General features: G+C 37.5%; 1 protein-coding gene across 1 annotated transcript in view; it reads right to left on the bottom strand.

Annotated features, from left to right (window-relative positions):
* The window catches only part of ADGB (androglobin), a 99,892-nt gene extending 74,825 nt beyond the window's left edge, over positions 1 to 25,067 (bottom strand). The window contains exons 1-8 of the mRNA XM_041423501.1: positions 25,053 to 25,067; positions 24,351 to 24,959; positions 11,730 to 11,873; positions 9,071 to 9,163; positions 6,762 to 6,833; positions 4,962 to 5,150; positions 2,151 to 2,290; positions 139 to 225 (exon numbers count right to left, since the gene is read on the bottom strand). Of these exons, the coding sequence (XP_041279435.1) occupies positions 139 to 225; positions 2,151 to 2,290; positions 4,962 to 5,150; positions 6,762 to 6,833; positions 9,071 to 9,163; positions 11,730 to 11,873; positions 24,351 to 24,959; positions 25,053 to 25,067 (1,349 nt within the window). The remainder of the gene's footprint in view (positions 1 to 138; positions 226 to 2,150; positions 2,291 to 4,961; positions 5,151 to 6,761; positions 6,834 to 9,070; positions 9,164 to 11,729; positions 11,874 to 24,350; positions 24,960 to 25,052) is intronic.
* Between the last annotated feature and the right edge of the window lie 1,117 nt (positions 25,068 to 26,184).

The raw sequence follows: 26,184 nt of genomic DNA, 5'->3' as shown, positions 1-26,184 counted from the left end.
ATGTGCCTGAACTATAAGCCACTGACTTTCCAAAATTGATGGTGAAAGACTTTTAGGGCTCAGCTTTATTTTTCATAATGCCTTGTAGAATTAAATATTAAATAACTGACACATAAATTGTTTAATGAAAGAACTTACTGGAGAGGAATAACTTCTGGTATCCATCCAGTCAGTGTTTGAAGAACTGTAAATTCCTCCATCTCTCTTGTTCCACTTTCATGTATACTATAAGAAAAGCAGACTTTTTACAATTATAATGTTACCAACTACAAGAAACTCTGTAGTCTACATTGCTTTCTGTAATAAGACCATGTAATAAAGAATAAGATCATACACAGATTAGTTTAATGAAAAACAAGTCATTACTTGCTATTTTAGGAGCTTTCCAAACCACTGCTGACTACCCCTTCACAAAGTCCATGCCTTCACATCAGGTCCATTATTTTAGTGCTCCCTCTGGTACAATGGCATTTTTTTTTTTCACCTTTGTTAGCAAGCATACTATGTATACTTGCACATAGTTGCAGGGTTGGAGATGTGGGTTTGAAATCCCTTCTGCTAAAACAGGGTTATGAATCTACAACTTCCATTTCCTAAGCAGCTTCTCCATCTCCCAGTTATTCTGAAGAAGCTGGCTCACTTCCACTCTAGCAAAGTTCACTGTTTCAAACTGACACTGCTACTCTCTGGAGAGGTTTCCGGGAGGACCAAGGCCAAAGATGCCAGCACTTGTATGGCTAACCCTTGTGCATGTGTACCCACCCCTCTTTAAAAGTGGCTGCAGCCTTTTTAACTTTGTCTCTGCCTTCTGTACATGCTCGCTCCTCCAACTCTCTTTCCCTCAATAAACCCAGTTCCTCCAGGAGTCAGAGTCCGCCTTTTATCTCTTCTGCCAGAGCTAGCCAAGGCCTTCTAAGGCACACGATCTCTGTCACCGAGGATCAGAGAGTGTGCACTTTCAGCACTGCAGCTCGGGTGCCATCGGGCTCGGCTGGGCCGCCCTGAAAAGGGACACACGTGGCTGCACATGCCGATCACATTCCTGCAAACAGTTTCCTGACAAGCATCTCTCGGCAACTCCTTAGCCTGTGTCAACATACTTTAGATGACTCTTCTGACAAACACTGTGGCCACAACTCTCTTCACAGAGAGCAGCAAGCACAACTTCCCCAGGATTTTTGCTGGGGAAGGCAGTGAGAAAGCTCAGAGAAAGAAGAGAAAACAATTTTTCTCTCTATTTGCTGCTCCAGTTGTTTGGCACATGTGGAATGTGTTATGGAGATTGTTTGCCAAAAGTGATTTGTTAATTGGACTCTGGTGATGGCTGTTTTGATTGATTGACCAATTAGGTCAAAGCTGTGTTGTGACTGTTGGAAAGGGTCATGGGTTTTTCTTCAGTATAGTATAGAGTATTAGTATAGTATGGTATAATATAGTGTAGCTTAATAAAGCATTTGTTCAACTTTTGAATCATGGAGTCACTGCATGTTATTCCCCAGATATAGGTTGCCCTATGATAAAACATAACGATATAATGAGAACAGGGAAGCTTCACTCCCAGATGTGTGTTTTGAATTAATTTCTCAAACTTATTCATTTAAACTCTTGGTGTTCATTCCTCATTTCATAGGAACCTGTAGCCATTACTGTCAATTACTACATCATAGGCCACCTTCTACTTTTCCGGTCAGTTCTAGGGAAGTAGATCACTGTACACAACAGCACAACTGTAGTAAAAGTATCAAAAGAGGCTCACAAAACTCTACTTTCAATATTGTTTGAGTCAATACTGGTCAAGGCTCACAATAACAATTTCATTAACAGTTCACAGGTACTTCTGTTTGGCAGAAAGCCACATGTGAAAGTTTTCAGGAATCATGTCAAACAAATTAAGGAAATAATGGGAGTACTCCAGTTTCTTTGTAAGTTTTCTGTGAAAAAATTTACAAACACAGCTAAAAAATGAGACCCTGTGCCTTCTGTAGCTATAGAGGATTTTGTTTTACTGATTTATAGTGTCAGCTTTTGGAAGTGTATAACTGTCAATACAAAAATTTAGCAAAATATATTTCCTACATATACTAAATCAACTTTTTGCTGTTACCACGTGACTTCACAAAACAAACCAAAAGTGAGATGACAAAACATACCTAGTATTTGCCAACTTAATTATAGCTTTGGACAGCAACATTGGCCAAAGTTCATTTTGGCAGGTTGTAGCTGGTAATAACAAATTCTCCTCTTCACTGAATGGCATAGTGTCATCCACAACGATTTTTCTCCAACACCCCTGTGACAGGGGAAGGGGAGGAAAGCAGAAAGAAAAAAAAATAGTTTGTGGGCTGGCAAGTGAAGAATATGTAAGAAGTTTAAATGCTTTCCCAAGAACCCAATTTTACTGTAACTTGATTTACATCACAGATGGCTTTAAAAAAAGTTCTCACATAATTTATGAGAAACATGGAAACATGAAATTCATAGCATTTTATTACTGGTCTGACTTATTCGTTCCAGAGATTAATCTAATTGCTGCTATTTCCAAATATATTTCATCTCATATGTGCAGTACATCATGTGCATGCATTCAGTACTGTTTCTTCAGTTGCCATGACAGATGCCTGAGTAGCACTAATGATTAAAAAAAGGCTTAACTAAGATAGCAGCTTTTTAAATGTCTCTTTAGATATGTCTGGAAAATACCTGTGATATAAGCAGTCCCCCTTGCTTCCCAAAAACTACGTGGGGATATTGACTGCAGTTAGTCACCTGTTAAGCATTACAATAGTATTTTATAAAATGCTATACTAAACAACACAAAATTATCAAACGCAAAAAAAAAAAAAAAAAATAAAAAAAAAAAAAATATATTCTGTATTTCCAGGATAAGAAACAAACAGGTAAGACAAAATACTGATATCTCCAATACCAGATACTCCATTAGTAAACTGAGCTAATATTGCACAAAATAATCTTGTCTACCATTCTCCAAATAAAACTCTCTGTCCTAGTGATAAAGATACAATAGAAAATAGGTGGGCCAATAGCGAGTACATCTGTTAATTCACTCACAAAATGAAGAATGACAAAATCACTAAAGTGTTCACCATGTGTTATCAGAGAATGCAAAACTAGTGTTCTCTGCTTGTAACTAACCTATGGACTCAAGCTGAAATGACAGCTGATTAATGCTATGAATTCTATAGGTCTAAGGAGAAAACAAATTTAGGCCAGAGGTCAAAGATACTCAAAAAGCATAAAAGAAGCTAATATTTTTTTAGGATAAGAACCATTTTGTGACAACCAAAACAAAATATTTAAACTTCCCTAGTTTGAAAAGGACCTAGTCAGGGATATGATCACATATTCATTTCCTCTTCCAATAATTGCTGAAGTTTACTAGGGAGAACAGAACAAGTTGATAAGCAAAGGAAAAGAAACAAACAAAAAAAAAAAAGTGGGACAGGTCTACAGATGAAAAAAAGTGAGAAAAAAAAACCTACAGGAACAAATTCAACAAACCTCAGGAATGCAAAGTGAAAGTAGAATGTGGGATAGAATTTATATATTGTCAATTATGTGAAAAAATTATTATCCACAGGTCTGATGTCACGCACAACTATTCCTTCAAGACTCAGTGAAGAGCATTAGTGAAATCAGTTCATTATTCTTCCATCTTTTGCCCTCTTTTTAATTTAATTTTCTAGTTTCTCCTATAAAATATCTTTCTCCTCTGTCTCTTCTGATATTTGTCTTTCCTTGTTTGTACATTTTGTTTATTCTTTCAACAGGTGACCCTCTTTTTTTCCTGTTTTTCTTTCTGTAAAATACAGCTGTATACCCAGAGGAAAAAAAAAAATTGAATAAACACACAGGGCCCCCCCCCCCAAAAAATTGAATAAACACACAGGCCCCCCCCCCCCAAAAAAAAAAAAAAAAAAGACAAAGAGTGTAACAAAAAGTGACAAAAGCAACAAAGAAAATTAAGCACACTGGTAACTCTTGGATATGCTTTAAAATGTAGTATTTTACCACATCATAATGTCTGCAGCATTAAATTCACACCCAGAATAATGTCCTCTGCTGAGGAACTTGGACAACACAATTTATGCCTTCTCAAAGTCATGCAACTCATTTCTATATGAATATAAGTGATTCCACAAGTGAAGGCAGTAATAAGGGGTGAGGAAAGCACAGGTATGTAAATCAGGTAAGTGTTCCTCTTACAGCAAAAGTAACTTTCAAGTTTTTATTTCCAAATGACTGTCTCAAAAATATTTTCAACTTTGGGCAACTGGAAGTTTAGTAGGGTTAGTTACAGGTCTTACCATGCTGTGACATTTTCTGTTTTCAAAAGGCAAATGTAACTGAAATAACTCCAACAACATAGACAACTTTTAGACATCAGTTCTTTTATATGTTACTATTTCTTTATTAAAATGAGGTTCAACATGCAATTAAGTGTTCCCTGTTGACTGCCCAATGTGTTAAGAAATTAGTATCTTTAGAAATCCTTGTGATGTTTTAGTTTTACCAGTACCTCTTCAGAAAATAGTCCTCACACTGGAAGTATCTAACTATCTTTAAATACACTTAGAGACAAATAGCACTGTAAAGTCAGCCAAGTGAATTACTTAAATATTAAAACAAAAATTTAGCCTAATACACCAGAGGTGTGGGCTACACGACTGACTCTACTAAGCATTTGCATCAAACCTACAAAACTACAAAAATAAAATATTGCCTTTGCAAGTAATAATACTTTTATCAGGCCACAAGTTGTACAAAAATCACATAACCTGTAAGAGGCATTTTAATTAACAAGCATTCAAATCAACAATTTGTCAGTTTTTCTATTCCTAAAAATCTATGTATTTTCAATAATAAAATTTATGTCCAGTAACCATTAAAATTTGCCATGCTAGCTGCATCACATTTTTATATTGTTGGAGGAAACTACTCACCATCCAATAAAGTTTCAATACATATTTCCCAAACTTATTGTACAGTGGTACACGTTCCTTGGTAGATTTACATAAGGCATAAATGTGTTCCCAAGGTTTCCAAACAACTGTGGGTGTTTCACTATTTAAGGAATTTTCATTATATATCCTCCAGACAGCATAGATTTCACTTACAATCCATCTCATCAGCTAAAACAAGAGAAAAATAGAAAAAAAATATTTCAAGTAACAAATTTTGAAAAAAATAGTCAAGTTATAATGATGAAAGAATAAACCAGATCCTGTTGTACATAAGAAAGTGACATAAAAATATAGCTATGGCTTAATGGAAAAATTAATTTTGCTGTTACAGCTTCTCTTAAAATCATTACAATACCTATCTAAATAACACAAGGCTTCATGAAACTAAGTAAAGGCACAGGATAAATAAAGTTATTCATCATTTAACAAAGACAAATAAATATGATCTTAAAATAAATTATGTTACAGGACTTGTGAGTTGTCACTTAATTGCTTTTTAAAAGCCAGCTGCTAAAAGTCAATATTGCCTTGAATAGTCATTATTTGTACTCAGTAAAGAAAATCCTATACTAGTAAATGTACTTAAATGTCACCATGATATTTTATGAAAAATCCCTCCTGAGGAGCTGAGGGCCTCAGAAAAGAAATGTAAACAGTAACTGTCTGCTGCTGTGGAATGCAACAGGTGCCTCTGTGATTGGTGCATGTTGGTTGTTTCTAATTGATGGCCAATCACAGATGCAGCTGCATCGGACTCTGAGAGTCACAAGATTTTGTTACCCAGTCTATTCTATTCTTGTTCTTTGTAGCCTTCTGATGATCTTTTCTCTCTGTTCTTTTAGTATAGTTTTAATGTAGTATTTTAATATAATATATATCATAAGATAATAAATCAGCCTTCTGAGAAAATGGAGTCAAGCCTCGTGTCTCCACACATGAGGAGTCCTCAACACTTAAAAAGCTTTAATTCTTAAAATCAGAGTTTTAAATAATCATGTGTTATGCATGTGTTTTTATAATATGCAGATTTATGATATATGCCATACTTTCACATGTATTACCAAACTGTTACAAGGATTTATATATACTGGAATGAAAAAAAGTTTTTACTACAAGAAACTTGCCCTAAAATTAATAAATGGTTCTATGGACGTTCTAAGAAACTTGTCCTAAAGTCAATTAGTGGTTTTTCCTACTTAAAAATTGACATGACCTGTCTTCTGGTGTTTTCCTCCCTTATATTTCTGGTGCTGAATTTTGAATTTGCATTGACATACTGAATGAAATAGAAATTATTAAGTAATATTACATTCAGTAAGGCACTCAGATGCCTTGGTTCCATCTGGTTTACATTTTCCCATGATCTGCAGAAATTCAGTAAACCTTTATTCAACTCTGGAGAGACAGAAAGGACTGTCTGGATCACAGACATTTGCAGACACAGGGACATTTCCAGGCCCACTAGGACTTCCAGAAAGTTTGAATAAAAAATGTAAATCCTTTCTAACAAAGCTTTTATTTACTCTTTTCTTTAGACAATATTATCCAGCTGGAAAACCTGTTACCATCACTGATTTTTCAAATTCTAAAACTGATAAACACTAATTATAATAATCTAGATCGTTTCTTGCGACTTTAACCCCTTCGTTCATTTTCCACTTTATAAATTTCTCACAACATATTTCTTCTCCATAGGAATTTGGAGTGAAATTCAAAAAGTCAAAAAAAGATAAAAATGAAATAATCTTTTAAAAGGGACATTAATGTATTTCCACCTACCTCACAACAAAATATGTGCTCATTTGCTGAAACAAGGTCAAATGAGGTTTCATTTCGGACTACCACAGGAACCTAGTAGAAAGTAAATTAGTTAGGTCCATAACTAAATTATCTGGAGAAAATTAAACTAATATTTACATTTAACTGCAGCAAACGTGCAAATGTTGGACATCTGGCAAGCTTTCATTACACATTTGAAAATTGGAAGTGATCATCTTGTACATGGTTTGGTATTTCTTTATAAAACTTCCTTAAAATGTAGGTTCAGATTTAAAAAAAAATTATTATTATTTTTGCCAGAAGATTTAAAGAGTATCAAACTGAATAATCACATAAGTAAATTGAGATGTCCTCAATTTCTTAAGATATTTGCAGTTCTGCATTTAAATCATGATCATAACACTGTCTCGTACTTTGAGATTCTCTTAGCCACCCACCAGGGCTCACAGGGATTTATTTGCTCATGGTCAGTAAGATAATGGTATTGTCTGAACAGTGACCTTATCAAATATTTGTCTGCATTACATTGTGTTCATGACTATTTTCTTCTTGTACAGCCCATTTCCTTTTTGTAAGCAGTTTAGTGATGACAAACTGGGATTGCAGTTTATTGAACTAAATGTATCTGTGCCTCTCATCACATATTGGTGTTCGTTGCTTGATTCTTTGCTTACCACACTAAATAGGCTTGTTTATGCTTTCTTTTATACTTAAAAATACATCAGGTAACAAATAATTCTTAATAGCCTTTAATTGCTTGACATTTACATTAATTTTTATATAAAATCTCTGGTAGTCATTGCTTGTTGATTAAAAATATATTGGGCCAAAAGCAGCATCAAAGTTTTAATGAGGTCCTAAAGAAAACAAATGCTTTCTTCATATTACTCCAGAGACAGATTTTTAAAGCTATTTTTAATATGGATACATGTTTCCATGGCTTTCTGGGCTGCCAGCTCTCTTGCCCTCATCTTTCACATACCTCCACTAACTTTATGCATTTTGGCAGTGTTTCCTATCCAATCTTTTGGTCTTGTCATTACTCCTCTGACCTCTCCCTCCATTAAAAATCAAACTTAGATCTGTTTAGTGTCTAGTTAATAAAAAATGGAACTGACAAGCTGACAAAAGGAAAACTGACACTCCTGAAAAAGTTGGAAAGGTGGTCCAAGTGCTTTAAAATTTCAATATTTCATCTGAAGTAAATCACATAAACCCTTAGACTAGTAACAGTAGTGGAGAACACTAACCTTTGAAATGGGAGGCTATTTTCTCAGCAATTAATTTTAAAATTACACTGATTAACAGCTATGCACAATTTAAAAATGTTATGGTTACCTTGCAGAAAAGTACTGTCAAAGACATGTACTCTGTGTAGCCCAGAAAAATATGATAATTGAAGTGAAAAAAAGTAAAGTAGTTCTGGTAAAGTTAGTTCATGGTTTCTTGACAAATACGAATACTTCAGACACCTGCTCGGGTGGAGCACACAGAAATTTTTCTGCCATGACAGTAATTCTTAGTGAGAATAGAGAAATAGAAGGCATCTATAAAAACAGAAAGACATCTCTCTGTCCAGTTGTCTTCCAAGTGAACATAGGTGTCAAAAAGTGAAGCAGATGTGGGAGGATACACAACCATGATGTTTTGCACCAGGAAGTGCTGGTCCATGGTGGTCTAATCCCATAAATAAATTTAATTAATAATTAAATCTCAGATTCCATAACGTATCATTGAGAATGCTATTATTACAGCTAACTGTAAAGAATGGGATTAGTAGCTAGGTAATCTTATGTCCTTTTAGACACTGAGAAACCTGTGTTGTGTGGCATCAAGCAGGCCTCTGATTCATCTATGCAGCATTCTGTGCAGATCCCATCCATTTTGGTTTTGCTGACCTATGACACAATTTGAGCTATGAAAGGATATTCTTACAAGAAAACAATTCTTCTCACAATTTCTGCTGTAAAATGAAAGGATGTTGAATAACTTGCTGCTGTGGTTACATAAAATCAAGGAGATGCAGGTGATGTATTTGTCAGTAAGGAGCAGGAACTGCCTGCAGGCTCCTCCATCACCATCAGCTGTGCAAGCTCACCCTGTGTGAGTTCAGGGTTTGCAGCCCCAGGGCCCAGCCGTGCGAGCAGCACACACGAGTTGTGCCCAGTGTACACTGGTGTCCAGGACAGGACTGACTGCATGGTCAAGTGGCTTTTACCTGTTGAACTAACTTCCTTTGCTAATCTCACTCTACTTCTCAAAAGTTTGGCAATTAGCATTTTTTCATCATGACCTTGCTTGTTTCTTACCTCTTTTGTTAAAAACTCTTGTGGACGTTTCCATGAATGCACTTTTAAGGATGCTGGCAACCTTATTTTCCCTTCAGGATCATCAAATCCAGGCTACACAAAATATGCATGAACAAAAATGGACCACCTTTAATAATTACAGTATTGTATCTTCCATGAGATTTAAAATAATATACTGTTCACAGGATAATTCACTTAAGGAGCAAAACAGCATAAAAAATAATTAATAGTACATACATAAACAAAAAGAGCCCAAAGCCCAAGGTGGAGATGCAGCTCAAAAGCCACCTCCAGTATTCAGAGAAGTTTATATGGTCTCCACTTTCTAAGAGGTCTGTATGAAAGGATTCTTTTTCTTTTCCCCTTTCAGAAAGATCTCCAAAAAAAGCTTAAATTTTTAAGTCGGTTACTCTTCTACCAAGTTATTCCTATGTACTTTTTCTAACTCACTTATTTCTATAGCTTTTAAGTTGAAGACTGAAAGTAAATATCTGAAGTGATTATTAGGAAACTAAAAACTCATGTTCCATGCATTTAGCACTGCTATAGAAACCAAAGAGAGCTATATTTATACAGCATGAATTAGCCCATTAAAAAGAGAGGCTCATAGAGTTTTCAAACTTGCATTTTTAAGTGATGCTTATCCTCCATGTGCACAGAAGGCGTTGGGATATATGGCGTCTGTTTACTTACTGGCACAGTGTGGGATGAGGACATCCCTCTATGATACAGATTGTGCTGACTGAGAAGCTAATCAGTTACATGGATAATGCCTTTTATTTGTGCCTGGATTTTCAACAGCTTTTAGGCATATTATATATTTGTGAGGGTTTCACAGTCTATGATGCACTCTGTCTTCTACAGACAAGAGAAGGAGTTGCCAGGAACAAAAACCTATGACAGTCTGAGTCCTTAATGATTAAAGGAAGACAAAACAAAGTACATTGCAAAAGCATAAAAACCAAACACAAACTAAAGACCCCCCCAAATAACCTTTTCCCCAGATTTGTTTTTTGTTTTTCATTGTGTAAGTTCCTTCAACATAATAATCTGCAACAACTTATTTCAGTACCTGAAGGAAAAAAAGGCTGGGGAGGAGGGGAAGGAAGGAATGTTTTAGGAATACTTTTTTTTTTTTTTTTTTTTCCTGAAAGCTTAAAGAATTCCTTGGCATCTGGACCCTACAAAACTGTATTAACAGTATTTATATTCTGCTTTCAGAGACATCCAACCCTGACTTCATGGTGTAACAGCAAAGTTTAGCTCTTAAACACTAGATAAATCAGAGAAAGGAGGCAGATGGGAATGACATGACACTATGCAAAGTAAAAAAAACCCAAAAAACCAAAAAAAAAAACCCACACCTGCAAGATAGCTTTCTTTAGCTTACTTGTGCAAAAAATGCTTTGAAGCAGAATATTATAGGTCCAGGCTGAAAAAATCAAGTTTTGACTTATCTTTTATTTAAGGTGGCTATAAGGGACAAGTGCCAAGTCTCAGGGGCTCATACTCTAAGGACAGAAGCCTTAACCACAAGTTCAACAGGAAGGACATGGATGAAATGAGCACAAAAGACAATGACAAGGTCAAATGCGTAATCTCAGCAACACAGTGCACAGCTTTAAGAGAGGGCATTGTGTACAGCTGGTTGGTAAAAGACTTTCAGTGTTACCAGGAAGAGATTACTTCAGGTTGATTTCTTTGGCCACACAAGAAAATAGGACAGTTTTTATTCATGCTCCAAGTGTACTAAAAGGTTCTGGGTGACATTACTAATTTTGTTTCCAAATGAAATACCTATATGAGGTTGAATTCTGGCTACCTACTTGGATGAAAAGAGGTCATGTTACAAAATACTTTAGATCTGTAAATTCATCTGCTGTGACCGGCATATAATTCGTTTAAACATGTAAAAGAAGCAATGTTTCACATGGCTTACATCTGAAGAACTGGAGTCTGTTAAACAATTCAGAACATCTCTTGTGCTAAAATAGAAGAAAGGTTTTCATATATAGTTAATTTGAAGTTTATGTTTGATAATAATATCTGGTAGACCTGAGAAATTAGTGCTTAGATAAATGTTGAGTGCAGCCCAAAGACACCAAAAGTGGTAAAGGAATAGGAGAAGGACACAAAGGAAAATTATTTATTTGACAAGTTAATGGCAGTCTTCAGTACAGAATGTATACCTTCTCTCGAAACAATACTTTGGCCCCAAAGGAGTTTAATATAGTCAACCTTAGGATAAGAAAAAAAAATCTAGAAATATCTTTTTGAACCCACAGAAACTGCGGTGCCCTCAGGAGTGTGTCAGTGCCCTGACATACTACAACAGTTCAGCGGTTCCCATATCCCCAGTTTTAGTTATGCTATGAAATAGATTTGAGGGTTGTATTTTTTTTAGACCCACATTTTTTTGTACCCACATTAATGCACACAGATATGTTAACAGTTCATTCTAAAAGCAGTAAATAAACAATGCACAATTGTTTCTAGTTTATTACTGCAGTTTAGTAGGGAAGTATTGAAACATATTGAAAATATATGGTTGAAAATAAATGTATTTATCAGTAACACATCATTTTCAAGTTGTGACAAATACGCTATAAAATACAAGCACAAAAAATGAAATTAAAATAATATGTGCCACAAAACTTACTGAAATTTGACCTTTTCCAGGTTTTTCTTTTCCAGTTTTTCCAGCATCCCATTTTTCTGCATTGATGTCTGCATCATTCCATTCTGGCCAAATAGGAAATCTCCATTTCTCATTGGAAGCAGCTACCCTGGAAAGCATAGATGGCTTAGAAAACACACAATAGCATAAACTAAAATGAACAGCATTGTTGGACAAGGGTAGTAGAATGTAATTTATCTTATAAAATATTCTTTTTTTAATGTAATAGGAATTTTAGTGTGTGGTAGACACCACCTTAGTGTTTTTAACTATGTTAACTTTTTGTCACTAAGATAAGCAAACTTACCTTAGAAAGCGCTTGATGTTGCTGTTAGGTATAAACCAACAAAATATTTAATGAATTTATACTTCTGATGAAGTAAATTGGGTAGGTGAAGCAAAACCACAGAATTTGAGTACAGTTTCTTCCCTCTTGTTTTCCCCTGCTTCAAGCCACATGGTTCTTCATTTTCTCCTGCACCAGTCCTAGCATTCATCACTCAGTTCAACTCACTCACCCATTTGAAGGCATTCTTCCATTTTTTCTGACTTAAATTCTTTAGATAACCAGAAGGAGCTTGCCATGGATACAAGATGCCATGGGGAAAAGGACTCCCACTTCTAGGCATCTGTGAGCTGCTAGACCAGCCAGTGCTGTCTCCAGGCAGTTTCATTCTCAGGGCTCTTCTGCTACCAGCACTCTCACTACTTTCTCTTGGGTTTCACAACCCTGGCAATAAGTTTGCTGAGGCTGAAAGGATTTTCACAAGACTAATACAAAATGTGTTCATAGCCAAATGTAGCACTAGTGTACCTTCATCTTTCCAGCGCATACAAAGGGCTGAAAAACTGAATTAGCTAGAATATTGATTCATTGTTCCTATATATAAATGCAACAAAATGTGTAACTACGTTCCAAAGTCAAACACAGACTACTTAAATGAATAGTCAGACTAAGGAAAATGTTGTCTAGCAAACGACACCTGAAAATCCTATTAAGCCACATGACCCAGAAGGTGGAAGCACAAGTCACTTGGGGGAACAGAGGCATTGCTCAAGTGTAGAGCAGTGAAACTACAAAAGCAAAAGCTCAAGCTCAGCTGGAGTGGAAATAATCAAAGGATGTTAAGGACAAGGAAAAAAGCCCTCATTGGCAGCGAAGGACAGATAAGGAAGCGCATGTCTGCTGCTCAGTGGGGCGGGGAACAGCTTAGTGACAAAGAACATGGGAAAGGCCAAGATACTCAATGTCTTTTTGTGTCTTGGGTTTTGTTGGCAAATTTGGCTCTCCCCAGTCCAAGAGTCTATTTACAAAGTCTGTGGGAGTGAAGCATTACCCACAGTAGAGAAAGGAGCTGGGCAGCACTTAAGCCAGCCAGACACACACAGCTCCATGGGACTAGCTGCAATGGGAGCAAAGGTACTGAGGGACCTGACTGGAGTCTGATTTGGATTTTGGTAACTGCAGTGCTTGGAGACATTTTAAACTCAAATAGACAAGGATCTAAGCAACCTGCTGTAAGCTCTTTCTTGAGTAGGAGTTTGACTAAATGGCTCCCAGATTCACCATTCAATGTTTTTCTATAATTCCATAATACTTTAGTTGTTAGCAATAGTAAGGACAAAGACACGGGTAAAAATGAAGATTTCTCACTGTCTAGACATTAACTACATTCATCCACACTACCAGTAACTCTTAATGGAAGACAGCTGTTAAAATTCAATACCATCTGTGCCTTCTGCTGTGCAAAACCCACCAAAACATAGCTTCTACTTCTCTAACTGGAAGAAAGATGTATTCTGTAGAGTGATAGTTAGCTTTATTTTTTTCATCTTTGTCACCTCAGTCATGACAGTAAATTGACGCTATTAGGTTTGATCGTACATTAATGGCATAATATTTTCTCCAGTGTTTTCTTGAAGACTCAAATGATGCTTCATTCTGTATTCAATACAACCACAAGCATGAAGAACAATGAAAAACTAAGTGCTGGCTGCATCAACAGATTCAACATTTGTGGTATTTTGAACCCTGAACACTTCTAGCACTGATTTAAAAACAACTCCTGGCAGTTTCTTACACATAGTAAAAAAATTAGAAGTTAAAATTCTCATTTTTTGTGCTTTTTTTCTTACTTCACTTGAAATATGAATGGCATACGTATGAATTTTAAATATTTAAGGACTACTTCTATTTTTTTTGGTATCTTTTTTCTACTTTTGTTTCTGCATTTGCTCTTCTACATATTTATAGACAAGCATGGAAATTTCACTTACTGATACCAATAATAAAGATATTCTGACACCATTCACAAATAAAATTAATGATAATTGCAATAATTCATAGAATCGTAGAATGGTTTGGGTTGGAAGGAACCTTAGAGATCATCTAGTTCCACCCCTCCTGCCATAAGCAGGGACACCTTCCACTAGACCATGTTACTCAGAGCCTGTCCTCATTTCTTGCTATAAGATTTCTGAGTGCTTTGGGACAATAATGGAATAATAAAAAAGCACAATTTTAAAATGCAACAATGAGATATGGAAGACTTACTTAGCTTACCATCACACTAACACAGAAAATCACTTTCTACCACACTTTGACATAACAGAATATCCTCAGCATTAACGATATGGAAGACATGGAAACAATGCTACCTATGATTGAGATGTATAAACTAAATTGTGGAAGTCTAATGCTACTGCATCTCAGAAATAATAATAATATAATTCAGCAAGACCTGGAAAATTCACAAATAACTGCAATTTAATTGGTCTCTCTCTATAAGTAATAAATGAAAAAAGACAGCTGAATTAATTAAAATACTGCATTTGAGTAATGCTATTAAGAAGTTCCTCTGTTACAATAATTGAATAATATAACTGTGAGAATTCTTTAAAATGAACTGTAAGATACAAGGAAATGCAAATTACTGGTATTTTATGCTCAGGCTGGATAGGTTCATTGTGCAACAGTATTTTTCAAGCCAAATTACTGGCAGACTTCCTTTTAATCCTTTGCTAAACCCTAAAGAAGAAAAAGGAAGAATAAATTGCCAAATGAAATACCATGAAGTTAGCACTAATTCACCTCTGACCCTTAAAGCAGCTTCTCCAAGAACGCTGGTATAATTGATATAGTGCCAGCAGAGGAAAGAGGGGACGGCAGGATAGACAAGCACAACAGGGAAAATGCAGACAGATTGCAACCTAAGTTTTTCAGGGACTTCAGATTTAATACAGAGACAGGAAACAAGCCCACTGGAAATGTGCTCTCAAGTAATACAGTCATTTAGTCTGTAGACATATGCACTACCACATTCTGCAAGCAAGATTGTGTCAGCTTGGTTAGTGGAGTCTAGGAAGACAGGAAGCAAATATTTTCCTTATAAAATAGATAAATCTACCTGTAAATTATCTATGGCCATTACTTAGAGAGAAGGAACCCAGCAACACTGAAGGGAGTCTTCTCAAGAATTACAGAAGTATTGGTAGGTACTTCCAAACAGCACGGCTACTCCAACCTTCCTTTCCCAATACTCATGTCATTCTGGACCACCAGACAACAACAATTTCATGGTTTTTTTAGAAGTCATGAAGACACCAAGAGGCAGTAAAAAAAAATGTCCCTTTCTGTGAATTGTTTGAACAGTCATAAAAAAACTTCTTCTGTCCTCAGTAAATCTTTTATATTAGGAAAAAGAGGGCAGAGAACAAACAGATGCTTCAACTTTTTCTCCAAATCTGCCCTGCAGGGAAGCTACTTAAGCTTTTCTCTAATCTCTTCCAATCTCAAAGACAAAAGTCTCCTTTGAAGACCTTATTTATAGCAGAAAGTTCTTTCAAACTATAATCACTGAAATGATTTTTAAAAAGTAGCATCTGAATATCTTAGAAACCCAGAGCAGAAACCATGGTAACACTCAAGTTCATAAGAATCTCTAAAGGATAGAGGATAGTTTGGCCAAGTATCAGTAACTCTGTGGCAAAATAATTTGCTCTTTTTCTTCATACCTAATGCCATTCTTCAGAAGAGGAACGAACAGAATGAATCACAATCAGTCAATTTAATAAGCAGCTAATAACTCAATACAGTTTTCTCCTTAATATTAGCATAGTCAGTAGCAAGTACAAACTAAAACCAAAAGATGAATGTGTTGTTTACAATACCTTGCCATTAGTCTTATCTTGGATACTAGAGCCAAGACTTATAGGATTCTCTGCAGAAGCAAAATAGTCTACATGCTTAGAGATCTCACATTTGGGAAGACCCAAGCCATGGATGCCACTCAGGTATGATGAGCAGAACAAATAATTGTAAACCATCTATGTTGCAATCACAGTTGCTTGCAAAAGCCTATGACAATAGGTTTTATTGTCATTTCACTTTTGTGTACTGGGGTAGGATTTCTTCCCCAAAAAGCACAGTGTACTTTCTGTGTGAAGCTCATTCAAACTGGAAAATTAAAGTGATGATAGACAGAAAAGATGAACACCAACTGATTATTCTTTATAGACATATCATTTTTAAAGGAGTCTGTAATTTAGATCACGGCTTTCAAGTGTGATGTTCTCATTTCTAAACATAGCTGATGTCCTTGTAGGTGTCAGACAAACTACTGAGAGATCTCAGTAACTTGTCAAGAATGAGTCTCTTCTGAAGGCACACACACACATTTGCTAAGAGAGATGGTTACCTAGCCTGACATTTAGTTTTGCCAGCTAGAAGTCCACATGTTTTCTTACTTATATTTGCCTTCACATTAATGGAAACCAAGTTATTCCGTCTTGGTTTGCTTTCCAGATTCCATTCCAGGAGGAGGGGGAAAAACCCTAAATGCCAAATCCCTTGTGCAAATTCTACACAGTAGCATGCCTTGGACATTACTTGAAAGAAAAATTAATAGAAAATAGTAGTTTAGAAGCCCTGCAGGTTTTAAAACTTTAATTTTTTTGTTTGCGCTCCATGTTTTCAACCTGATTCCATTTGTTGCCTTAAAAACATTGTCTGAATTTTTATCCTTGTAATTTTAGAATACCAGCTAAAATTTAGTAACTTCTGCTGTTTTGATCCATTTATCCCAACTAAACCTATTTGCTATATAAAAACTTGAAGTCAGAAATTGAATATAAAACATAGAATCAAGTAATGGACTTTTGCCATGTGCTGGGGAAAAAAATGAAGTTGTATTCAAAAAACTGGTGACAAATAGACTGATAAGCAACTGAATACTTAATATAGATAACAAAGGATTTGTTTTATCTTGTGTGACAAAATCTATGTAAAGCAAAAAAAAAAAAAAAAAAAAAAAAATTCTTTTTTTGGAGGAATTCCTGTAAAATTCAACCTTCATGCTCATAGCAAGCTCATGTACAGTGTTAGACTTTTGGACCCTGATCAATTTTTGCATTCCAGGAAGAACAGTTTATATTGCACAAACTACAGTTTGTAAACTGCTCAAAGACAGAAGTAAAATCAGGAGGCATTATATACTTGAGAAACAATCTCATGTCTGTGCTGCTTTCAAATGGCAGACCAAGACCCTGTAGCCTGTGAGAGCAATTCCAGAAAACTCAGCTTACCATTTTCTGTGCTGAGAGGCAGCTGTAATGAAAATTCTCAGCACCTGATTCTATGGAGCCAAAGATCTGCTATAAAAAAGCTTTGAGAACAGAATGGAGAAAAATACCTTTTACTTATTTGAAAAACATTCTTCATAAAGGAAGGTATCAGATTGCCTGGAGTTCATTCATTGGACAGCCTTTCATGTTATACCACACTGGAGGTCACTCAAACCTTTAACAGGCATCCTTCAAATTTATATTTTTTTACATTCCCAAGTGTAGAACATTGAAAATTAATTCCAAGAGATGGAATTAATTTCCAAGGCAGTAACACTATATTATCTAGCCCTTAAATGAGCCCTTGTAACATGCAGAAATAAAAACAGTCTGCAGAGGTGGGCTTTCTGTCCAGTGTTACAGGAGGAAATATGATGTACCAATACCTAGATAATGTCATAGCAAGAGCCTGGAAAGAAGAATGTATTTTCCAGTCATTTTCAGGAGCCAATTTCAGCCACAATAAGTGATCTGTGATGGATTCTTCCAAGGGTTATGCCTGACTCTGAGTTGTGCTCCAGGTGGGACTGTGAGGTGGTCCAAATCCTTTGAAGTTAACTGGTTTCAAAAGGTAGTGGTGACAGGCCAAGTGAACAGATTGCCACAGACAACAAGGGCTTTGAGACGTTTCTTGGAGGTTTCCACCAAGCCAGAGATTTAAAAGCAAGTAAAATCTGTATCCAATTTGCAGATTAAATTCCTGTCTGATCAATGTGCTCTTCTTCCAACTAGCAGCAAATGAATAGGCATTATAAGGTTATAAACTGACCTTAGACCCAGCTGTAAGAATGCTAAGACTGCTTTTGACACTAAACTTTGATACTGAAGTATCAAGTAGAAGAATAGGAACTGCATGGCATTGCTTCTTTGTTGGCTTCTGTAAAAACCTCTCATGCCTTCTGGAGGGCACCTGAACAATTAACCAAGAGCTAAAAGTCTCTGCATGGCAGAGCATGCCAGTACTTCTGTGGATTTAGGCCAACTCATTTAAAAAAAGCACTTTGCATGCATTGTTAAGAAAATCAGGAAATCCTATTGCTTCCATGGTAGTTACAGAGACTTCACAGAAGATAAAGACCATTCTGCTTAAATAGATGAATAATCCCTGGCAAACAGAGTCTCTAACATTACACTTTAAGAATGCTTTCTAGTTTCAAAGCACAATTACTAGTATTTTTCTTTTGGCAGTACATTTTCTGCTATGCAGTTCTGCTGAAAGCTGCTTTTCTCCATCACACTATTCTTTACACTGTTCATCACAATAGAAGTCAAAGCTCCTCTTGCAGAGTCTGATTGTACAGTCTCAAACCAAGGGCTCATGGAGTGTTCGCCTGTAAGATTCTCTGACAGTGCTTTGAGTTTCATGGAAAGAAAAACCTAAAACTAAAATCAGTAGGGAGTACAGCATTTCGTGTGATATTGCCACTAGTAAATTACTTAATATTTTCATGCCCATGAGTCCATGAAGTTTGAAATCTACAGATCAAATAAGCTGAGCTCTCAGGGGTTCCTTGTTTTAATTAGAATTAACTAGGAAAATTAATTTGAATACATAATTTTCAAATTAACATGTAATCTAGTTAACAAAAAGTGAAATTTATTGGTCAGCTTATATGCTATTCTAGTAGGCTTCTCATATCTACCTGAGGAAAAATAATATTATCTTACCACAAAACATGAAACTAAAAAGAAAGTTAAAAGTCAAAGTGAGTAAAAAGTACCAACAAATTGACTATGTAAAGTTGTACTGCGTTTACAAACTGAAAAATTTCTATTAATGCAGCACAGGCACTGAAAGTGAGAGCTTCATTTTTCTGGTCAGAAATGCTAGGTCTAATTTTGAAAAAAAATTTTTGTGATACTAAAAAAATAACTGCCCCCAGAAATATGAGTTACAAATAAACAATAAAAAACAATAAATGAAAAGGGGTTCTTTCAAGCTTAAGAAAGACAATGCAAAATCTTCAGGAACATCTCTAGCTTTAGTCAGGTTAGAATTTAGGTTTTAATACAACAGTACAGTAGTAGAGCTTGCAATGGTCAATGATGCAATAAATAACTTCTGAAGAACAATCATGAACCTAAGATTACAACACATTTATTCATTAACTCTGCTATGTCTGGGGAAAGTACATATGTGCAGGATGGTACCACTTGCTCAGCATTTCAGATGGTTAAATTTTAAGGTACATAGATACTTTTCCCTTCTGTTATGCAGCTGGATGTCCTGGAATCCTGGGCCATCACAGATTTATGTTGTGCCTAAATTTTTTGAGAGACCAGGAAATGCCTTCCAAAAGGCTGCAGACAGGCATTCAAACCAAACCAATTGTTTATCTTTGGATTACAATTAATAGCATGCTAAAGGAGGCCATGATCTCAAAACATCCTCAGTTTTGTCAGGACGGTAGCTGCAAACTGGAGATTAATAACTGCTGTAGCTCAACATACCCCACTCACAGTCTCGTGAAGCCTTAACACTGGCTTTGGTTAGAAAGGATCTGAAATGAGCTGTTTGAGACAGAAGAGTCCCACAAGTTATCAAAAATCAGCCTTGTAGTAAGAGTATAAAAATCTTGTAATATGTTACCACTTACAGTTGTAAAACAGATTATGAATGCAGTGAAGGTTTAAAATTTTTCATTTAAATCTTTTCCTAGTGAAGTCCAGTGAGTAGCTGAATTGGGTTTGGCTAGGTTTGAAGTAAATTTCCTCAGAGTAGCTTATAGGGGGAATATGTTTTAGTTTTGTGATGGAAACAGTGTCAGTAACACTGCAATATTTCAGTTATTGCTGAGCAGTGACTACACAGAGTCAATGCCTTTTCTGCTTCTCACACAGTTCTGCCAGCACAGAGGCTGGGGGTGCACAAGAAAGGAACAGAGGGAACTCAGCCCAGACACCTGACCCCAACCAACCAAAGAGACTTTCCTTACCATATGTTGTCATGCAGAGCAATAAAACCTGGGGGAAGAAGAAGACATTCAGAGTGATGACATTTGTCTTCCCAAGTCACCATTACATGTGATGGAGCCCTGCTTTCATGGGGATGCCTGCACACCTGCCTGTCCATGGGAAGCAGTGAATGAATTCCTTTTCTTGCTCTGATGTTTACCTATTAAGCTGTCTTTATCTCAGCCCACAAGTGTTTGCATTTTTACCCAGATTCCTGCCCTCATCCTGCTAGGGATGAGCTAGCAAGCAGTGTGGGTCAGAACTGCCATGTGAGGTTAAACCATGACACTTGAAACTAATTACATTTTTTTAAAAAAGCCCAGTTTCTACTAAATTGGGCAGAATTAATCATAAAGTGGGTATACCTAATTAAAAAAATGCAAAATCAGGGCTAGTATGTCTTTTGTCCAAAACATTCACCGTTTCAAGTCTCTAGCAGAAGTTGATTATAAACCTTCAAGCCACACTCAACTCTGACTGTAGCTCATGCACAGTCAAAAACAAGCATAACCTCCTCCATAGGAATGTAACCAGTTTTTGCCCTAATACAGCCACCCTTTCTCTCAAATAAAACATGTTGAAACATATGTTGCAAGTCAAAGACGTACCACTGGGCTACCCCCTTGGACCACAAACAGGAGGAGTACTGAGTGAGAGAATGAGTGAACTGTAACCCAACACCTTGTCTCAAACAATACTGCTAACCGAAAGACTTTATGCAAACAGGATAAAGGCATATTTAGTATATTTGTCAAATATTTTCACAGTCCCTAAATCTTTTTAAGAATAGTGCTCAAGCACTCCCCAAGCTTGATGTAGTTGCTATGTATTTATGTAACTTTCAACGGATTTCTTTTCTGCAGGCTTGTTCACTGATTCCATGTAAATTTTGTGGCCATGTTAACTAACATGAGAGGTCTACTAAAAGCTTCAAGCTCAATTACCATGCTCTTACCCACAAGTCATGAGTTCTTACCACTCTCAATCTTCAGCCTATCTAAAAAACCCAAAACATCAAAAAATTAATCTGGTCAGTCTATATTCTCTAAACTACCAAACCTAAAGAACAGATGTTGGCAGTGGATAAAACCTCACAAGCCATGGCTGAAACCTTATTCTAGGCATACGAGAACTGAAGAATGAACTAGCAATGCCACTATTTTTTTTCTGCTCTTATTGTCCCATCCTTTAATGTTAATAACAAATATTAGGTAATCCTAGGCATTGGAGCAGCAACCTGCTACTGATTGCAATCAACCAGGCACACAGTTAAAAAACAATTTCTTCCAGCCAGTGCAGGCTTCAGCCTGTCTCTGCTGGTCCTTAAGGATACATCAGCAGTACATATTAGTTAGTGACCTCTTTAAAAATAACTCCAGCATGGCTCTGACCTTCCCCTATATACATTGGTGATCTCTGTCTGTACCACAATTACCCCTAAATCACTTGCCTCTTTTGGCATTGACCATTAACTCATTTTTGTCCCTAACAGCTGAAACCCCATTTGAGATAGATGCTGATGGCTTAATTCAGATGCTTGACAGCATAGAGCTTCATCAAATTAATTTAAAAGCATTTTAATTCATTACCCATTCTCACTAGCCAGAATCTCTTCCAGTGCCACCAAAGACATCAATTCCTATTCACCATAGCTGTTGAAATCTGGGAAAGATCAGATTCTCAGTAGCTGCTAATGGTGCACTTCAGAAAAGCTGTAAGGGCAGCAGTTCTTTTGAGCTCTTCAGCCCATCATCTCCAGCAGCTGCCTAGATCCTGAGGGAACTGCTAGCTAATTAGAAAGCAATAATGAAGAGAGACCCAATGGAGTATCCTGCAGAGACCCAAGGGAAGTCTGGCTAGCAAGTCCAGAGGAATTTTCCTGCCTTCTCCGTATGTTTCTGAGGTCCCTCTCTAACAATGCAATAAATCCACCCATAATCCTGATCGATTTTCCACAGTGCAGATGTACTGTCCTGACTCTACTAAACACTTGTGGAGGAAAAAAAAGAAGCCTGATTTCACTAGAAATTGAGAAAAGTGATTTTAAGGTGATCAAAAGATATTGCACAGATGTTTGTACACGTTACTCTCAGAGGATTTCTGCATTAATTATCCACAACAGATGAAATTATAACACTAATTCTTTTTTGGTAAGCATGGACAGATTTCAGGATTTTTTTTGCAAATTGTTAAAGAAAAATTAGTATTTTTCTTTTTTTTACTACTTATATTTCTATTTAGTATTTTGAATATTAGAGACACATAAAAAACAAGTCACGTTTACTATCAGGAGGACAGTATTAGTCAAAAGACAAAGTATTTTTAACATTTTTGTCCCTGCAACTGCAAGCTTTGTTTTAAAATAAAACAGAAAAACTATTTTGCAATTACAACAGAATACTAAACTTACAAGACAACATTTTCTCAGGCAGGCTGCAAATATCCATTTCTCTTTCAAATACAGGAACAGTTACATTACTTAGGTTTTCATACATTTATACAAAATTTTACAGTAATTGTCTCTGCCTCATAAACATCCTGAACAAGCCGCGTAACAGAATGAACAGAATGAATGAATATCAAAGAGAATCAGAGAATATTCTGAGTTGGATTCCACTAGGATCATCAAAGTCCAACTCCTGGCCCTGCACAGGATGCCCAAAGAGTCACTCCATGTGCCCAAGAATGGTGTCCAAATACTTCTTGAACTCTCTCAGGCTTGGTGTTGTGACCACTTCCCTGGCCAAAACAACAACAGAGTTACTAAGCAAAGGCTGCAGTGGGGAGAAGGAACTAGGTACTGGCAGCCTACAACAGAAAAGTTAGCAAAATGGAAATCAAGGTGTGAAACATAAAGCAGAAACATGAAAATATAAGAAACTACTGTGTAGTAAAGGCTGGGTAACTAGATATGAAATAAGCACAAAGTGGCATTTGAGATTGACTTTGGGAGAGAAATAAGTGATACAACTGAAACCTTCATGTATGGCAGAACAGAAAAAGAAGCAAAGGCCATAAGCACATACATGAGATACCTTTTTCATTTGAATCCTGACAGCACCATGCATTCAGGCATACATTAGGATGAGAATGCTAACACCATAGAAACAGAACTCACAAGTCAAAACAGTAACAGTGAATGTCAATGTTCTCCATTTATTTGTCTTTTCAGGAAGAAATAGACGTTTACACAGAAATACACAAATTCACACTAAACACCCAGCAAATAGCAAATAATATAAAAATAACTCAAGAGATGCTACATACACAGAAATATGTAAGAAATTAACATGAAGAATTATTTTCTTTATCATACTTGCTTTCCTCAGATTCTTCAACACATAAAGCAAACCTTCCAGACACTGGGAATTTTCTTTCCTTTCTGTAAGGAAAACTGATGTGCTATAACCATCATTAATCATTTTGCCTCCAAAACTGCAGCTAGTTTGGTTCCTCTCCCTGATGAAAGTAGAGCATCCCCATTCCCAAAATTAACTTGGTTGACAGGTTCGAGGGTTTTTTAAACCCAAAATAATGTCAGTGAGCTTTTAACTTCTGATAGCTCCCGAGCAGCAGCTGAAGGCTTCGTTTCGCTTGCTGTGCCCAAGGTCCGAGGTCTCCCTGCCAGACCAGGGGTGCTCCAGGACACGCACGGCCCGGAGGGGCAGGATGGCGCTGCCCGGCAGGAACGCCCCAAGGACCTCAGAGGGAGGGAGCACAACTTCTACACAAGCCGGGCCCCCAGTTCGGACAAACAAACAAAACCCCAAGAACAACCAAACCCTTCCTCGGCTTTAGCAACCACTTTTACTGAAGCACCCACACGAGCGAGTGAACTTTCTGAGCATAAATTGTTTGCCCGCACGGCCCTTAAGGGCACGCACCCGTGTCAGCCGGTGCCAGGCAGGGAAGCCTCGGGTGAGGTTCCCGGCCGGCCGCAGCAGCCCAGGCCGGGCACGGCGGTGGCTCCGGGCGCGCAGCCCCTGCCGGGCCGGCCGGAGCAGGCTGCCATCCTCCCGCGCCCACCGTCCCTCCCGCTCTCCCGGGGCTCTCACGTTTTGGAGGAGGTGCAGGGGCGGCTGGAGACCTCCTTCTTCTTGCCCGCCTTGGAGGCCATGGCCGCGGGTCGGTGCCGCCGCGTCCGCCGCGTTGCCGGGCGACCCCGCGGGCCGCGGGAGGGGCCGCGGGCGGCTCCGGGGCGAGGGCGAGAGGCCCAGGCCGGACACGGCCCCCGCCGCCCGCTTTGGGCTCGGGGAGCCGAAGGAACGGCTTTGCAAGCAAAGGTTTGGCTTCGAGGGTAACAGATACCGCTTTCTGCGGCAGCCTCAGGAATCCGTCCCAAGAACGTAATTTGTCTGCTGGCCGGTGGTAATCAGCTGTGAGAAGCTGTCGCCTGTGTCTAAGACAGAGAGGCCCTGCAGAGAGACCTGGACAAGTGAGGGGACTGGGCGATCGCCACTTGTACGAACTGTGGCCAAGAGCAGTGCTGGATTCTGCACCTGGGACAGCAACCTGTCCAGCAACCCTGGCTGTACAGACAGACTGGGAAACAGGCTGGACAGCAGCACTGCAGTAAGGGACCTGGGGGCCTTGGTCGATGGCAACTTGACAGTGAGTCAGCTCTGCCCTGACTGTCTAGAGAAATTTTAGAGCTAGATTATGCAAGTCTTTCTTTTTAATTTCAGATTGAGGCAATTAATTAACTCCTGCTATGAAGCCCATGATTACCAAAGTGAATGCCATTCCACCAAGGTCAGATAAAATTAGCATTAATCTGCTGGTTTTGTATTCAGCAGATAGTTGACTACAGCTTCATTTATAAGAAGACTTTTTCAGATACATTCCAGAGACTACACTATTGTTAACAGCTCCTATTTCTAACACCATATTTGCTGGTTCCCAATCTGTAGTGAATGATGAAAAATCCTTGATAAAATAGAATATACTTTGCTTATTCTTATTCAAGCATTTTCAAATATAAAAATCTATTTGTCAAATTGCAGAGGACGTGAGTAGATTAAAAATAGGAGAAAAAATAGGCAGATGTTGCTACATCTAGAGGCTTATTTTAGACAAATTTCAGATCTTGATTTATATCAATATGACAGGCAGCCAGATATGCACTCATAAATTTCAAAGTGCAGAATTCTTCCACAGCTTGGCATTTCCTTCGGCGTTATGTCCAACAGCAACCATTTTAAACAAGGTACTTTGGGACACTTCTCACTTGAGAGCCAAGTAAACATTTCAATTTTACTTATTTCTTTTCAAACTGAACAGCTGGTCTTCTCTTTATACAATTGTGCTATCAAATATTGATTAGGGCAATAAATAAAATAAAAATAGGAGAGAAAGAGGTGAGTTCAAACATCTGGCTACACCTCTTCAGCACCAGCACAGCACTGGCCTCCACACCTTGCTGGATGCTGATGCAAACTTGTAGATGGGGGACAGGATTCAGTTTGTTACCCAGAATCCAGATAAAAACACCATGGAAATTACAGACTTTCCATTCCTCTGCATCCCCTTTCTTATACTTACTGGACAGAGAAAATACCATGGAAGAGTATCTATGAAACATATGTATAAATGTAAGAGGCATTTATGAAAGTTTTCATAGTAGGAAAACTCCCTTCTTGAAAGGAAAACTTTTCCTTCTTGAGGAAGAAAAACCAGCTTCCTTCTCCTTTTCCTTCTGGAAAACTTCCTTCTTGAGGTGAACAATGAGATTTGCAGCATCCCAGCAAACAAAACTTGCATAATAAACTTCTGTGAAAGACAACATAAAAGTAACTGAAGTTTGAGTGCCTGGGGTGATGGAGGAGGAAGAACACAAATCAGAAAAGCAAATCTATTCAAG

Source organism: Onychostruthus taczanowskii, unplaced genomic scaffold (assembly GCF_017590055.1).
Source record: "Onychostruthus taczanowskii isolate IOZ18803 unplaced genomic scaffold, ASM1759005v1 scaffold78, whole genome shotgun sequence".
NCBI lineage: Eukaryota > Metazoa > Chordata > Aves > Passeriformes > Passeridae > Onychostruthus > Onychostruthus taczanowskii.
Note: the sequence above shows the minus strand (reverse complement) of the source record. Positions and strands in the feature narration are given on the sequence as shown.